This window comes from Hemiscyllium ocellatum, chromosome 7 (genome assembly GCF_020745735.1).
Source record: "Hemiscyllium ocellatum isolate sHemOce1 chromosome 7, sHemOce1.pat.X.cur, whole genome shotgun sequence".
Lineage (NCBI taxonomy): Eukaryota > Metazoa > Chordata > Chondrichthyes > Orectolobiformes > Hemiscylliidae > Hemiscyllium > Hemiscyllium ocellatum.
In genome coordinates, this window is record NC_083407.1 from 10,084,798 (window position 1) to 10,101,692 (window position 16,895).

General features: G+C 49.2%; 1 protein-coding gene across 4 annotated transcripts in view; it reads right to left on the reverse strand.

Moving 5' to 3' along the window:
* ttll4 (tubulin tyrosine ligase-like family, member 4) overlaps positions 1-16,895 on the reverse strand; it is a 110,734-nt gene that overhangs the window by 12,725 nt on the left and 81,114 nt on the right. For all 4 annotated transcript variants that reach the window (XM_060828251.1, XM_060828252.1, XM_060828253.1 and 1 more), the window contains exons 13-15: positions 13,317-13,451; positions 6,604-6,720; positions 4,385-4,472 (exon numbers count right to left, since the gene is read on the reverse strand). In XM_060828251.1, the coding sequence (XP_060684234.1) occupies positions 4,385-4,472; positions 6,604-6,720; positions 13,317-13,451 (340 nt within the window). The remainder of the gene's footprint in view (positions 1-4,384; positions 4,473-6,603; positions 6,721-13,316; positions 13,452-16,895) is intronic.

Here is a 16,895-nt window from a genome sequence, read left to right on the forward strand (position 1 = left end):
TGGGAATTTGTGCTGCAGACGTTTCGTCCCCTGTCTAGGTGACATCCTCAGTGCTTGGGAGCCTCCTGTGAAGCGCTTCTGTGATCTTTCCTCCGGCATTTATGGTGGTTTGAATTTGCTGCTTCCGGTTGTCAGTCTTACCGCAAATTCAACCCAAACTCTGGGTCAGATATGTGGATGACACCTTTGTAATCATTAAAAACACAGAAATAGAGAACACACATCGGCTCATCAACACCACACCCACAGGAATCCGATTCACGAGAGAGGAAGAAAAGGACAACCAACTCCCATTCCTAGATGTGATAGTACAGAGAACACCGAACGGAGAATTCACCACAGAGGTATACAGGAAAGCCACACATACAAACCAAGTCCTGAACTACGAAAGCAACCACCCCAACACACACAAAAGAAGTTGCATCAAGACACTATTCAAAAGGGCCACAACACACTGCAGTACACCAAAACTGCAAAAAGAGGAAGAAGAACACCTATACAATGTATTCGCCAAAAACGAATACCCGCGCAATTTCATCAACAGATGCCTAAGGGAAAGACAACAGAACAAGGACATGCCGCAACCCAAAGGACTAGCCACACTACCATACATCAAGAGCATTTCCAAACTGACAGCCAGACTACTGCGACCACTAGGACTCAAAACAGCACACAAACCAACAGCCACTCTCAGACAAGAACTCATCAGAACGAAGGACCCGATACCCAGCATGAGCAAAACCAATGTAGTGTACAAAATCCCATGCAAGGACTGCACAAAACACTACATAGGACAAACAGGAAGACAGCTAACGATCCGCATCCATGAACACCAACTAGCTACGAAAGGACACGACCAGCTATCCTTAGTAGCCACATACGCAGATGACAAGCAACATGAATTCGACTGGGACAACACTACTATTATAGGACAAGAAAAACAGAGAACAGCCAGGGAATTCCTAGAGGCATAGCACTCATCCACAGATTCAATCAATAAGCATATTGACCTGGACCCAATATACCAGCCAATGCAACGGACAGCTGGAACTGACAACCGGAAGCGACAGATACAAACCACTATAAATGCCGGAGGAAAGATCACAGAAGCTCTTCACAGGAGGCTCCCAAGCACTGAGGATGTCACCTATACAGGGGACGAAACGTCTGCAACACAAATTCCCAGCTCGGCGATCAGAACCACAACAGATGATAAAGGGTAGGGGGGAGGGAATTTGGGGGAGGGGCGCTGGGAATACGATAGGTGGAAAGGAGGTGAGGGTGAGGGTGATAGGCCGGAGTGGGGGTAGGAGCGGAGAGGTCAGGAAGAAGATTGCAGGTCAAAAGGGCGGTGCTGAATCCGGGGGTTGGGACTGAAATAAGGTTGGGGGAGGGGAAATGAGGAAGCTGGAGAAATCTACATTCATCCCGTGTGGTTGGAGGGTTCCTAGGCGGAAGATGAGGCGCTCTTCCTTCAGGCATCGTGTGGTCAGGGTCTGGGAATGGAGGACCTGTATGTCCTTGGCGGAGTGGGAGGGGGAGTTAAAGTGTTCAGCCACGGGGCGGTTGGATTGGTTGGTGCGGGTGTCCCAGAGGTGTTCCCTGAAACATTCCGCAAGTAGGCGGCCTGTCTCCCCAATGTAAAGGGGGCCACATCGGGTGCTACGGATACAGAAAATGGTGTGTGTGGAGGTGCAGGTGAATTTACGACGGATATGGAAGGAACCATTGGGGCCTTGGAGGGAGGTGTGGGTGCAAGTTTTGCACTTCTTGCGGTTGCAGGGGAAGGTGCTGGGAGTGGAGGTTGGGTGTGGACCTGATGAGGGAGTCGTGGAGGGAGTGTTCTCTCCGGAACGCTGATAGGGGTGGGGAAGGAAATATATCCCTAGCGGTGGGATCTGCTTGGAGGTGGCGGAAATGACGGTGGATGATATGATGTATCCGGAGGTTGGTGGGGTAGAAGGCGAAGACCAGTGGGGTTCTGTCCTGGTGACGATTGGAGGGGTGGGGTTCAAGGGTGGAGATGCGGGAAGTGGAGGAGATGTGATGGAGAGCATCGTTGACCACGTCGGAGGGGAATTTGCGATCTTTGAAGGAGGAGGCCATTTGGGTTGTTTGGTAGTGGAACTGGTCCTCCTGAGAGCAGATGCGGCGGAAGCGAAGGAATTGGGAATACAGGATGGTGTTTTTAGAGGGGGCAGGGTGGGAGGAAGTGTAATCTAGGTAGCTGTGGGAGTCGGTCGGTTTGTAGTAAATGTCTGTGTTGAGTCGGTCACCCGAGATAGAAATAGAGGGGTCGAGGAAGGGAAAGGAGGAGTCTGAGACGGTCCAGGTAAATTTGAGGGGTCGGGGTGGAAGGTGTTAGTAAAGTGGGTGAACTGTTCAACCTCCTCGTGGGAGCACGTGACAGCGCCAATGCAATCATCGATGTAGCGGAGGAAAAGGTGGGGGGTGGTGCCAGTGTAGCTGCGGAAGATGGATGCTCCACATATCCTACGAAGAGGCAGGCATAGCTGGAGCCCATGCGGGTGCCCATGGCTACTCCTTTGTTTTGGAGTAAGTGGGAGGATTGGAAGGAGACATTGTTGCTCACCCTCACCTCCTTCCACCTATCGTATTCCCAGTGCCCCTCCCCCAAATTCCCTCCCCCCCTACCCTTTATCTCAGCCTGCTTGGCACACCAGCCTCATTCCTGAAGAAGGGCTTATGCCCGAAACGCCGATTCTCCTGCTCCTCGGAGGCCGCCTAGCCTGCTGTGTTTTTCCAGCACCACATTTTTCAACATCATCCGTGGGTCTCTGGATGAAGCACTGGTGGTATGGCCCGCTTTCTATTTATGTGTTTAGGTTTCCTTGGATTGGTGATATCATTTTCTGTGGTGATGTTGTCATTTCCTGCTTTTTTTTTCCCCTCGGGGGTGGTAAATGGGATCCAAGTCAATGTGTTTGTTGATAGAGTTCCGGCTAGAATGCCATGCTTCTAGGAATTCTCACGTGTATCTCTGTTTGACTTGTCCCAGTTGATGTGGCGGCCTTCCTCATCTGTATGCAAGGATACTAGTGAGAGTGGGTCATGGCTTTTTGTGGCTAGTTGAACATCATGAACATGGACATCAACAAGTCACAAAAAGCCATCACCCACTCTCACTAGTATCCTTGCACACAGATGAAGGAGGACACCACTTCGATTGGGACAATACATCCATCCTAGGACAAGCCAAACAGAGACATGCACAAGAATTCTTTGGAGCATGGCATTCCAACCAGAACCCTATCATCAAACACATTGACTTGGATCCCATTTACCACACCTTGAGAAAAAGTACAGGAAATGACATCACCAACCCAAGGAAACCTGAACACTAATAGAAAGCGGGTCATGCCACCAGTGCTTCTTATGGAGGCTCACTGGTGATGTTACTTAGTATGGTGATGAAACATCTAAAAACGAACCTTCCATCTCAGCGATCAAACTGACATCCGCTAAAGGATAATGTTTATACTGTTTACTTTAAACATTGCTAAAAAGGAGACAAAGTTTTTTTTGTCTTATACTTACCAGAACTTAAATGCAAGAAAGAGTTGAAAAACGGGACACTATTTTGTACAGCATGAGAAGAGAGTGTTATTTGGTTGGACTGTATTGACATGGAAGCACAGCAAGAATAATTGTAGAACACCTGTTCCTCGGATTTTCTCCGATTAGATTAACAAGTGCAAATTAGCTCAATGCTATTTTTAAAAATTGCTGTGACAGAAAATTACTATTGGTATAATTGCTAAGCATTGGAGAAATATAGGAAGAATACATCAGCAATTCTCCAACCCTTACTGCTAAAGAGTTGCACTGACATCCACAGCCAAATTTAAAAAGGGATGGAAATATGGGATCTGTGAGATCTTATAATGTCTTTACAGTACATACAAAAAAAAGGTACAATGTCACTATGTACTCTTGAAACCAAGGCTTCCTGCATCGTCTGCTATTGCAACAAAAGCCACGTAGTTCCTTTGCAATCTCAAAAATTTTGGACTTGGATGGTCATCTCCTTCCTGATTTAAAAAAAACTATTTTGTTTTTCCACCCAATCAAAATTCTCAGAAATGAAACAAAGTATTTGGTGAAAGTAAAACATGAAATCAATTTTTTGTCAATAGTGCATCCCATTGAATAGAATGGGCAATAAACTTGCGACACCAGCTCATTAATCTGCAGTCATTCATGGTACAAAATAGCAGAGGACCCAAACCAATGAAGCAGAATTTAGATAGTTCAAAATGAATGAAGTGTTGCTGGATATAATGAGTGATGAGCATTTATGTCAGGAATATTAATAACGTCTCTCCATTTACACTTCTGATGATATTGTGAGAAGACAAATTACCATAGGTGGTGATTTCTGGCTCAGGTAGTAAACTCGCTTGAGTTTCTCGTCAGCAGTAAGCTCATTGCTCTTTGGCCTAGAAGAATTGCTACAGAACAAAAGGAAAAAAAATCTTAATTCTCTGTACTCTGCATTCAAGGGCATTACAGCTCTATCATCTCGTGCTAATTTCCTGCCTTTTTTCCATACCCCCTTCTATTTAAATAATCAGCCAATGCCCTCTCAAAAGCCTCAATTGAAACGGTTTCCACCACATTTACAGGAAGGACAATTCCATACCCTAACTACTCAAGTGAGAGAAGTTTTTTTCCTGACATCACTTTTACTTTGCTTAAATCCCTGCCTTCACACACTTTTTTCCCTTCTACAAATGGGAACAGCTTCTTCTGATCTACCATACTTAAACAGCTCTGCACTTGTCCACACATTTCACAATTCTTACAAGTTCTAAGTCACCTTTAACTCTGAAACTGTCTCCTGCATACCCAGACACAAAATCATTAGTTATGTGGTTGATGAACCCAATCCGAGAGCATCTCTATTCACACATTTGGCAGGTGTTTCCAGGAGGTGGAATCAGTCCTTGGCATTGAGACTGTCATTCATTTCAGATTCCCATTGGGGCGGCACGGTGGCACAGTGGTTAGCACTGCTGCCTCACAGCGCCAGAGACCCGGGTTCAATTCCCGACTCAGGCGACTGACTGTGTGGAGTTTGCACGTTCTCCCAGTGTCTGCGTGGATTTCCTCCGGGTGCTCCGGTTTCCGCCCACAGTCCAAAGATGTGCGGGTCAGGTGAATTGGCCGTGCTAAATTGTCCGTAGTGTTAGGTAAGGGGTAAATGTAGGGGTATGGGTGGGTTGCGCTTCGGCGGGTTGGTGTGGGCTTGTTGGGCCGAAGGGCCTATTTCCACACTAAGTAATCTAATCTAATCTAATCTCCTCTTGCTGACGGATGTACTCAAGTAATGCTTTCCTTTCATATAGGAGGTACCTCAAAGTCTGTTCCTACTGAATAAGGGCCTTCCAAGAGTTGACATCCATGTTGTACTCCTGGAGGAAAGCCTCCAAGGAGCTTCTGAAAAGCTTCCTTTGCTCACCTCTCATTCGAGACCTTCCTTGAGATAGGCGAACATGACTTACTTTGGTGGTTGGAACTCAGGCATCCTCAGCACATAGCCGACTCAGTAAAGTTAGTTTTAGATGATCATGGCTTCAATAATGGTGTTACTGATTATTTCAAGGATGCAGATGTCGGTATGCATGCTCTCCCAGCTGATGCAGAGAATGATTATCAGACTGCGTCCATGGTTCCTCTCAACAGCTTTGAGGTGGTAGCAATACATATTCCAAGTTTCAGTTGTACAGAAGAGTCACAGAGGACTGCCTCACACACAAGAATCTTGGTATGAGCATGGATGTCATGGTACATAATCAGGAAGAGCACAAGCCCCAGTAGTCGGTTGATCATTAATCTCTGTTTCTTATCACTTCACCGATTTTGCTTCCATATTTCTACTGACCCTTTTGTACTATGACTCCTAACTTTCTTTACAAGTCTGCTATGTGGCACTGCAACAAATGCTGAGGGAGATCCTCATGACCATAATCAACACTACTACCCTCAGCAACCCTTTGCTGTGTCCTCAAAATAAAAACCACGGCAAATTAGTTAAGTATAATTTCCCCTTTATTAATCCGTGCTGACATTTCCTAATCAACCCACCTTTCTGCATGGAACTCTTAGTTCTATCCCAAATAATTGTTTCTAGAAGATTCCCCACCAATCCATTTTTTTCCTATCATTAACCTGTCTTTCTAAGAAGACCTGCTCAGAAACATTACTACACGCCTCTGGAGCAGGTAGGACTTGAACCTGGGTCTCTTGCTTTAGGGGTAGGGACACTACCACTGCACCACAAGAGGCCCCATACCAATTCCCTTTCAAATGGTGTAGTTTCATCAGCAAACTGGAATGGTACCAATTCACTAAGAAACACCACATAAAGCCAACCACTTTTTGCAGCAAGCCACCAACTCAGGGAACTAAGAAACAATTTGACATCGTTACACAAGTATTTATGACAAAGTATATAACAGTTAATTTCATTTGAAATATCAATTGAAAATGCTGTCACATGTTTTGTGATCAGTGCCCAGGAACATGTGGTTTTATACATCAATACAGCAAATATCTCAGGAAAGGATTGCGCCTATTTACCTTTTTATGGTTGGAGTTACCTCATCCTTACTCGGAAGAATGAATCCAGCCAGATTCAGGAGATCGCTAATCATCCGCCCCTTAATCATAACATCCAGTGTAGAATTTGAATGTAAGCTGAGTGTAAGAGGTTAAGAGGAATAAAAATTACATTGACTCAGCAATAAAATAAATTCAATATAAAAAGAGCAATAGCTTTGTCTACTTTAGTAAAATGAATTAATTGTGTAAAATATTAAGACTTGACAAATATGCTAAACCTTGGTAAAAATAAACACTTTCTAAAATAATTCAACAGATTGCATTTTTATTGAACATTAGTTGAAAGCATTCAGTAACTTGCGCTCAATATCATTAACCTTGTGCTTTAATATAGATGGACTGAAAACGCTGTTCGGGATGGAGTTCCAGGATTTCGAACACCAGGTCCTAGCTCCCAGCCCTGCCGGATTTTCACCATCCCTCCAGATCTCCCCCTCTCTGAGGATGAGAGATCAGTCCTCAGCAGGGGCCTCACCTTCGTTCCCCTACGCCCTCGGATTAATGAGTTCAACACGCGGCGAGATATTGAACAATTCTTCCGCCGCCTTCGCCTCCGTGCCTACTTTCACAACCAAGACTCCCGCCCACCCTCTGACGACCCCTTCTCCCGCCTCCAACACACCCCATCCACCTGGACACCCCGTGCAGGCCTCCTACCCGCCCTCGACCTCTTTATAGCCAACTGCCGCCGTGACATCAACCGACTCAACCTGTCCACCCCTCTCACCCACTCCAACCTCTCACCCTCAGAACGTGCAGCCCTCCACTCCCTCCGCTCCAATCCCAACCTCACCATCAAACCCGCAGACAAGGGAGGCGCGGTGGTAGTTTGGCGCACTGACCTGTACACCGCTGAAGCCAAACGCCAGCTCGCGGACGCCTCCTCTTATCGCCCCCTTGACCACGACCCCACCTCCCACCACCAAACCATCATCTCCCAGACCATCCAGGACCTCATCACCTCAGGGGATCTCCCATCCACCGCCTCCAACCTCATAGTCCCACAACCCCGCACCGCCCGTTTCTACCTCCTGCCCAAAATCCACAAACCTGCCTGCCCCGGCCGACCCATTGTCTCAGCCTGCTCCTGCCCCACCGAACTCATCTCCCAATACCTCGACACGGTCCTGTCCCCTTTAGTCCAAGAACTCCCCACCTACGTTCGGGACACCACCCACGCCCTCCACCTCCTCCAGGATTTTCGCTTCCCCGGTCCCCAACGCCTTATTTTCACTATGGACATCCAGTCCCTGTACACCTCCATCCCCCATCACGAAGGACTCAAAGCCCTCCGCTTCTTCCTTTCCCGCCGCACTAACCAGTACCCTTCCACTGACACCCTCCTTCGACTGACTGAACTGGTCCTCACCCTGAATAACTTCTCTTTTCAATCCTCCCACTTCCTCCAAACTAAAGGAGTTGCCATGGGCACCCGCATGGGCCCCAGCTATGCCTGCCTCTTCGTAGGATATGTGGAACAGTCCATCTTCCGCAACTACACTGGCACCACCCCCCACCTTTTCCTCCGCTACATCGATGACTGTATCGGCGCTGCCTCGTGCTCCCACGAGGAGGTTGAACAGTTCATCAACTTTACTAACACCTTCCATCCCGACCTGAAATTCACCTGGACTGTCTCAGACTCCTCCCTCCCCTTCCTAGACCTTTCCATTTCTATCTCGGGCGACCGACTCAACACAGACATCTATTATAAACCGACTGACTCCCACAGCTACCTGGACTACACCTCCTCCCACCCTGCCCCCTGTAAAAACGCCATCCCATATTCCCAATTCCTTCGTCTCCGCCGCATCTGCTCCCAGGAGGACCAATTCCAACACCGCACAACCCAGATGGCCTCCTTCTTCAAGGACCGCAGATTCCCCCCAGACGTGATCGACGATGCCCTCCACCGCATCTCCTCCACTTCCCGCTCCTCCGCCCTTGAGCCCCGCTCCTCCAACCGCCACCAAGACAGAACCCCACTGGTTCTCACCTACCACCCCACCAACCTGCGCATACAACGTATTATCCGCCGCCATTTCCGCCACCTCCAAACGGACCCCACCACCAAGGATATATTTCCCTCCCCTCCCCTATCAGCGTTCCGCAAGGACCACTCCCTTCGTGACTCCCTTGTCAGATCCACACCCCCCACCAACCCAACCTCCACCCCCGGCACCTTCCCCTGCAACCGCAGGAAATGTAAAACTTGCGCCCACACCTCCACACTCACTTCCCTCCAAGGCCCCAAGGGATCCTTCCATATCCGCCACAAGTTCACCTGTACCTCCACACACATCATCTATTGCATCCGCTGCACCCGATGTGGCCTCCTCTATATTGGTGAGACAGGCCGCTTACTTGCGGAACGCTTCAGAGAACACCTCTGGGCCGCCCGAACCAACCAACCCAATCACCCCGTGGCTCAACACTTTAACTCCCCCTCCCACTCCACCGAGGACATGCAGGTCCTTGGACTCCTCCACCGGCAGAACACAACTACACGACGGCTGGAGGAGGAGCGCCTCATCTTCCGCCTGGGAACCCTCCAACCACAAGGTATGAATTCAGATTTCTCCAGCTTCCTCATTTCCCCTCCCCCCACCTTGTCTCAGTCGGTTCCCTCAACTCAGCACCGCCCTCCTAACCTGCAATCCTCTTCCTGACCTCTCCGCCCCCACCCCACTCCGGCCTATCACCCTCACCTTGACCTCCTTCCACCTATCCCACCTCCATCGCCCCTCCCCCTAGTCCCTCCTCCCTACCTTTTATCTTAGCCGGCTTGGCTCTCTCTCTCTTATTCCTGATGAAGGGCTTATGCTCGAAACGTCGAATTCTCTATTCCTGAGATGCTGCCTAACCTGCTGTGCTTTGACCAGCAACACATTTGCAGCTGTGATCTCCAGCATCTGCAGACCTCATTTTTTACTCGAAGATTTTAACCTACTGCGAATCCTCTTACAAGGATGCCTTCCTTGAAGAAGCTCTCTTCCTCCCTCTACAAGGATTTCAGTGAGTCCCTCTCTCACTGCACCCCCCAGGTCATCTCCTCTGCACAGAAGCTCTTCAGCCACGTTCTCAAACAGACCCGTTACCACAGCCACATCTCCTTCCTCAGCACCTGCCTAAGGAACCGACTGATCCCACACGGACTCCGAACTACATTCCAACCAACAAAATTTGGACCCAACCAGGACAACCTGTACCTACAACAAATCCGAAGCCTCCAGCAACAGACCTCCCTCCGGATCCTCCGCTCCACCCTTGCAGCCATGCGTCGCTACCTACACTCCCTGCAATCAGCCCTACCCCAGCTCAGGACAACACTCTCACAGACCTGCAACGGACCCCTGCTGTTCTTCATCTACAGAAGAATCCACAAACTCAACAAACAGTTCTTCCTAGCCCTATCAGAGATTAAAGACAGTAAGTACCAAAAACTTTCATGTACTTACCCCCACACTCGTGGCCCCTCAACTATTCCAGAACCTTCCACAGGCCTGTCGGACGCCATTACACATGTGGCCTCCACAGCGCCCGCGGCACCAAAGGCCGCCGCCGACCGTGACGTCACTTCCGCCCCCACCGACCTCGGAGCCCCCGCGATCGCCGCCCCTACAACTGCCCCGGTGACCACCACACACACAACCGCTTCCACAATCGCCGACGGACCCGCGACCCACGCGGCCACCGGGAATGACCACCACTCCTCCGTCGCCGCAACCATTTCCGCCCCTCCGGTTGCCGTCGACGCAGCCACTTCCGCCCCCACTGACATCACTAACCTGCAGGAGCACAAATCCTCAGGTTTCCCCGCCCCCACGCCGTCTTTCGTCACTACGCATAACCCCGCCCATAACCCCGCCCCCACGCCATCTCCCGTCGCTTCACGTAACCCCGCCCCCACGCTTATTTCCGTCACGACGCATGACCCCGCCCCCACGTTGAGCAACGTCACCACGTCTAACTCCGCCCCTACTTCGATCTCTGTCCCCGCCCCTAACCCCGCCCCCAGCTCCAGCTCCAGCTCCAGTCCCACACCAGGTCCTAGCTCCCAGCCCTACCGGATTTTCACCATCCCTCCAGATCTCCCCCTCTCTGAGGATGAGAGATCAGTCCTCAGCAGGGGCCTCACCTTCGTTCCCCTACGCCCTCGGATTAATGAGTTCAACACGCGGCGAGATATTGAACAATTCTTCCGCCGCCTTCGCCTCCGTGCCTACTTTCACAACCAAGACTCCCGCCCACCCTCTGACGACCCCTTCTCCCGCCTCCAACACACCCCATCCACCTGGACACCCCGTGCAGGCCTCCTACCCGCCCTCGACCTCTTTATAGCCAACTGCCGCCGTGACATCAACCGACTCAACCTGTCCACCCCTCTCACCCACTCCAACCTCTCACCCTCAGAACGTGCAGCCCTCCACTCCCTCCGCTCCAATCCCAACCTCACCATCAAACCCGCAGACAAGGGAGGCGCGGTGGTAGTTTGGCGCACTGACCTGTACACCGCTGAAGCCAAACGCCAGCTCGCGGACGCCTCCTCTTATCGCCCCCTTGACCACGACCCCACCTCCCACCACCAAACCATCATCTCCCAGACCATCCAGGACCTCATCACCTCAGGGGATCTCCCATCCACCGCCTCCAACCTCATAGTCCCACAACCCCGCACCGCCCGTTTCTACCTCCTGCCCAAAATCCACAAACCTGCCTGCCCCGGCCGACCCATTGTCTCAGCCTGCTCCTGCCCCACCGAACTCATCTCCCAATACCTCGACACGGTCCTGTCCCCTTTAGTCCAAGAACTCCCCACCTACGTTCGGGACACCACCCACGCCCTCCACCTCCTCCAGGATTTTCGCTTCCCCGGTCCCCAACGCCTTATTTTCACTATGGACATCCAGTCCCTGTACACCTCCATCCCCCATCACGAAGGACTCAAAGCCCTCCGCTTCTTCCTTTCCCGCCGCACTAACCAGTACCCTTCCACTGACACCCTCCTTCGACTGACTGAACTGGTCCTCACCCTGAATAACTTCTCTTTTCAATCCTCCCACTTCCTCCAAACTAAAGGAGTTGCCATGGGCACCCGCATGGGCCCCAGCTATGCCTGCCTCTTCGTAGGATATGTGGAACAGTCCATCTTCCGCAACTACACTGGCACCACCCCCCACCTTTTCCTCCGCTACATCGATGACTGTATCGGCGCTGCCTCGTGCTCCCACGAGGAGGTTGAACAGTTCATCAACTTTACTAACACCTTCCATCCCGACCTGAAATTCACCTGGACTGTCTCAGACTCCTCCCTCCCCTTCCTAGACCTTTCCATTTCTATCTCGGGCGACCGACTCAACACAGACATCTATTATAAACCGACTGACTCCCACAGCTACCTGGACTACACCTCCTCCCACCCTGCCCCCTGTAAAAACGCCATCCCATATTCCCAATTCCTTCGTCTCCGCCGCATCTGCTCCCAGGAGGACCAATTCCAACACCGCACAACCCAGATGGCCTCCTTCTTCAAGGACCGCAGATTCCCCCCAGACGTGATCGACGATGCCCTCCACCGCATCTCCTCCACTTCCCGCTCCTCCGCCCTTGAGCCCCGCTCCTCCAACCGCCACCAAGACAGAACCCCACTGGTTCTCACCTACCACCCCACCAACCTGCGCATACAACGTATTATCCGCCGCCATTTCCGCCACCTCCAAACGGACCCCACCACCAAGGATATATTTCCCTCCCCTCCCCTATCAGCGTTCCGCAAGGACCACTCCCTTCGTGACTCCCTTGTCAGATCCACACCCCCCACCAACCCAACCTCCACCCCCGGCACCTTCCCCTGCAACCGCAGGAAATGTAAAACTTGCGCCCACACCTCCACACTCACTTCCCTCCAAGGCCCCAAGGGATCCTTCCATATCCGCCACAAGTTCACCTGTACCTCCACACACATCATCTATTGCATCCGCTGCACCCGATGTGGCCTCCTCTATATTGGTGAGACAGGCCGCTTACTTGCGGAACGCTTCAGAGAACACCTCTGGGCCGCCCGAACCAACCAACCCAATCACCCCGTGGCTCAACACTTTAACTCCCCCTCCCACTCCACCGAGGACATGCAGGTCCTTGGACTCCTCCACCGGCAGAACACAACTACACGACGGCTGGAGGAGGAGCGCCTCATCTTCCGCCTGGGAACCCTCCAACCACAAGGTATGAATTCAGATTTCTCCAGCTTCCTCATTTCCCCTCCCCCCACCTTGTCTCAGTCGGTTCCCTCAACTCAGCACCGCCCTCCTAACCTGCAATCCTCTTCCTGACCTCTCCGCCCCCACCCCACTCCGGCCTATCACCCTCACCTTGACCTCCTTCCACCTATCCCACCTCCATCGCCCCTCCCCCTAGTCCCTCCTCCCTACCTTTTATCTTAGCCGGCTTGGCTCTCTCTCTCTTATTCCTGATGAAGGGCTTATGCTCGAAACGTCGAATTCTCTATTCCTGAGATGCTGCCTAACCTGCTGTGCTTTGACCAGCAACACATTTGCAGCTGTGATCTCCAGCATCTGCAGACCTCATTTTTTACAAGGGGGTCAAATGACCTAGTCTTGCTCCTATTTGATGTCTCTGGTGGTTAATTACCAAAATGATTATACAGGTACCTTGGGGAGATGTTCACTTCTAGAACCCATGGCTTCAAGTTCTCATCAAGCATGATGTCAAATCCAAAGAGCTCATGGCAAGTGTAACGACTCCGTACATACAAATGTATTTGGCTGTTCACGTAAGACTCAGAGCTGCAGAACAGGAGAGAGATCATTTATAAAAACCAAAACCAGTTATAACGATCAAATTTTAAAAAACCCTCAACTTTACCTTCCAAAGACAGAAGAATTTGGAACTTTTAAAAAAAAAGTCTCCAAATTTTTATGTGCATGCTTTACATTATTAGATAGTCCCACTGCCTTTCTCACCCTAGACAGAGTCCAAGAGCAATTTCCTGGCCTAAGCTTGGAAAGCATCAAATGTTCTTTCTACAGTTGATACATTTCATAGTAATCTATTTCTGGATTCCACTGGGAAACTTTGCACTATACACAAGGGAATGAAGTGAGGGGGCTTCCAATCAATTAATCATATTACAAAGGTTTTAGTTTTGCTGAATTCCAGCTTGATGCAAGAGGGAGGCTAGTTTATTTTCATGGCTTTATTTTCATGGGATAGAAAAAAGTAAAACAGAACAAGCATGCATTCTTTCAGATCCTCACTATGTTCAAAGTGATGAAGACCTAATAATAAATGTTTGAAGTGCTATAGGCAAGTCAAGAACAGAGGGCATAACTAAAAAAAAGACCATTGCAGATCAATCAAAGAATTTTAGGAGGGATGTATTGACAAGTTTGCTCAGAATGGGGAAGTGTCTGCAGTGCCAAGCAGAAGCTATTGAAACTCATAGCACATATATGCAGGAGAAAGGGGCAAGGTGAGAAGTGGCAATTTAGGAGCGTGAGAAGGTTTGTGTGAAGTATAAACATCTGCTTTGACTAGCTAGGTTGAATGGCCTGTGTCTCAACATAACACCAATACAAATTATGAAGAAAAACCACAAAATAGAGCCCACTCAGTAATCAGTAATTAATACAGTAAAATCATAATGCAGTCTTTAATGCTTTATTAAAAGTTCACCATACCATTAAATAACTATTCATTTTGCTTGCCAACTGGTATCCTGTGCAGTCCTTATAAAACACCATTTCTCACATTCTCTTTAATTCTGCAGACACCAATGCAAATTTGTCAAACGATAGATTCTATCTTTCCATTGTACAAGTTTTGCACAATCGCCAATGAAAACAAAATGAAATTTTAACTCCAAAACAAGATTATCTGCTATTAAAGAGGCTGACAGAACTATCAGATTTTAGTGTGCCAGAAAACCAGTCAGCCTTGCCCTTCCCCTGATCTCTGATATACATAAACATTAAAAATATAAGATAGCAGGTTAAAAAATCCAAATGTTGACCCCTGAAGTCTGAAACTCTTCTGCTAAACCTGTCGCAGCTTGATATTTCTCTCTCCCGCAAAATCCTTCTTCATTAAAAACTCACCTTTTTAACCTCGCTTAACTGCTTTCCTACCCGCCTGTTTAATATCTCTTGCTCCCCCTGACATTATTATGTGAATCTGTGCTGCATCACCACTGGAAGAAGAGAACAACTGCAGCAAAACAGATCTACAGAGAATGACTCCATTATAAATGTACAAACACAAGTATTATAAGAACTAAAGGCGAGCTACAAAATGGAGGGCTAATTACAGCTTTGCATCCTCACCCCAACGTTTATCAGTTTCTGATCCCATCTGAAGACAACATTTGATTTAATCCCTCTGGACATAAGACCATGCATGGATCAACTAATTGATGGAAGTATTCTGAAATATGACAGTTACTAATACAATTGCCAAAGGGGTGAATGGCCAATAAATTTTGGCTTTTATTGGGAGACACTGGCTAAAGGGAGAATATTTCCCAGGACTCAAGCACTCTCTGCTCCTCTGAACAATACTTTTACCTAAGACATTACGAGAGACTGTCTTGGCTAAAGGATAGTACCTCAAACACAGTATTCATACAGCATTATCCTGGAGAGGTAATATCATTTATTGTATCCGTTGCTCCCGATGCGGTCTCCTCTACATTGGGGAGACTGGGCACCTCCTAGCAGAGCGCTTTAGGGAACATCTCCGAGATACCCGCACCAATCAACCACACCGCACCGTGGCCCAACATTTCAACTCCCCCTCCCACTCTGCCGAGAATATGGAGGTCCTGGGCCTCCTTCACTGCCGCTCCCTCACCACCAGACGCCTGGAGGAAGAACGCCTCATCTTCCGCCTTGGAACACTTCAACCCCAGGGCATCAATGTGGACTTCAACAGCTTCCTCGTTTCCCCTTCCCCCACCTCATCCTAGTTTCAAACTTCCAGCTCAGCACTGTCACCATGACTTGTCTGGACTGGTCCAACCTGCCTATCTTCTTTTTCACCTATCCACTCCACCCTCTCCTCCCTGACCCATCACCTTCCTCTCCTCCCCCACTCACCCATTGTGCTCTATGCTACTCTCTCCCCACCCCAACCCCCTCTAGCTTATCTCTCCATGCTTCCAGCTCACTGCCTTTATTCCTGAAGGGCTTTTGCCCGAAATGTCAATTTCGCTGCTCATTGGATGCTGCCTGAACTGCTGTGCTCTTCTAGCACCACTGATCCATTATCCTGGAGAGTTAAACTTTACATATTTAGATCTGACAAAGGTAACCTTTCAGTTCTGAAGCACAAGTACTACCATCTAAACCAGCCAACATGACCCAGAACAGTAAATTATAGAATTATGGAATCTCTACAACGTGGAAACAGACCATTTGGCCCAACAAGTCCACACCAACCCTCCACAGAGTAACCCACCCAGACCCATTTACCCCCGACTATGTATTTGTTTGGGGGGTTGGGGAGGGACGGGGACTGTTATATGAGCAGCGTTATAACAGCATGGAAACTGACTCTTTGGTTCAACCAGTCCATGCCGACAATAATCGCAAATTAAACTAGTCCCACCTGCATGTGCTTGGCCCATATCCCTCCAAACGTTTCTTATTTATGTACTATTCTAAATATATTTTAGAAATGCTGTAACTGTACCTGCATTTTCCACACGTGAACCATCAAAAAAAAAAGTTGTATAAAAATGCCCCTCATATCTTTTAAAAATCTTCCCCCTCTCAATGAACCTGATTTTGACGTGGCATAATAGGGTCATAGAGATGTACAGCATGGAAACAGACCCTTCGGTCCAACCCATCCATGCCGACCAGATATCCCAACCCAATCAAGTCCCACTTACCAGCACCTGGCCCATATCCCTCCAAACCCTTCCTATTCATATACCCATCGAAATGCCTTTTAAATGTTGCAATTGTATCAGCCTCCACCACTTCCTCTGGCAGCTCATTCCATAATCATACCACCTTCTGTGTGAAAAAGTTGCCCTTTAGGTCTCTTTTAAACCTTTTCCCTCTCACCCTAAACCTATGCCCTCTAGTTCTGAACTCCCAGATTCCTGGGAAAAGACTTTGTCTATTTATCTTATCCATGCCCCTCATAAGTTTGTAAACCTCTATAAGGTCGCCCCTCAGCCTCTGACACTCCAGGGAAAACAGCCCCAGCACGTTCAGCCTCTCCTT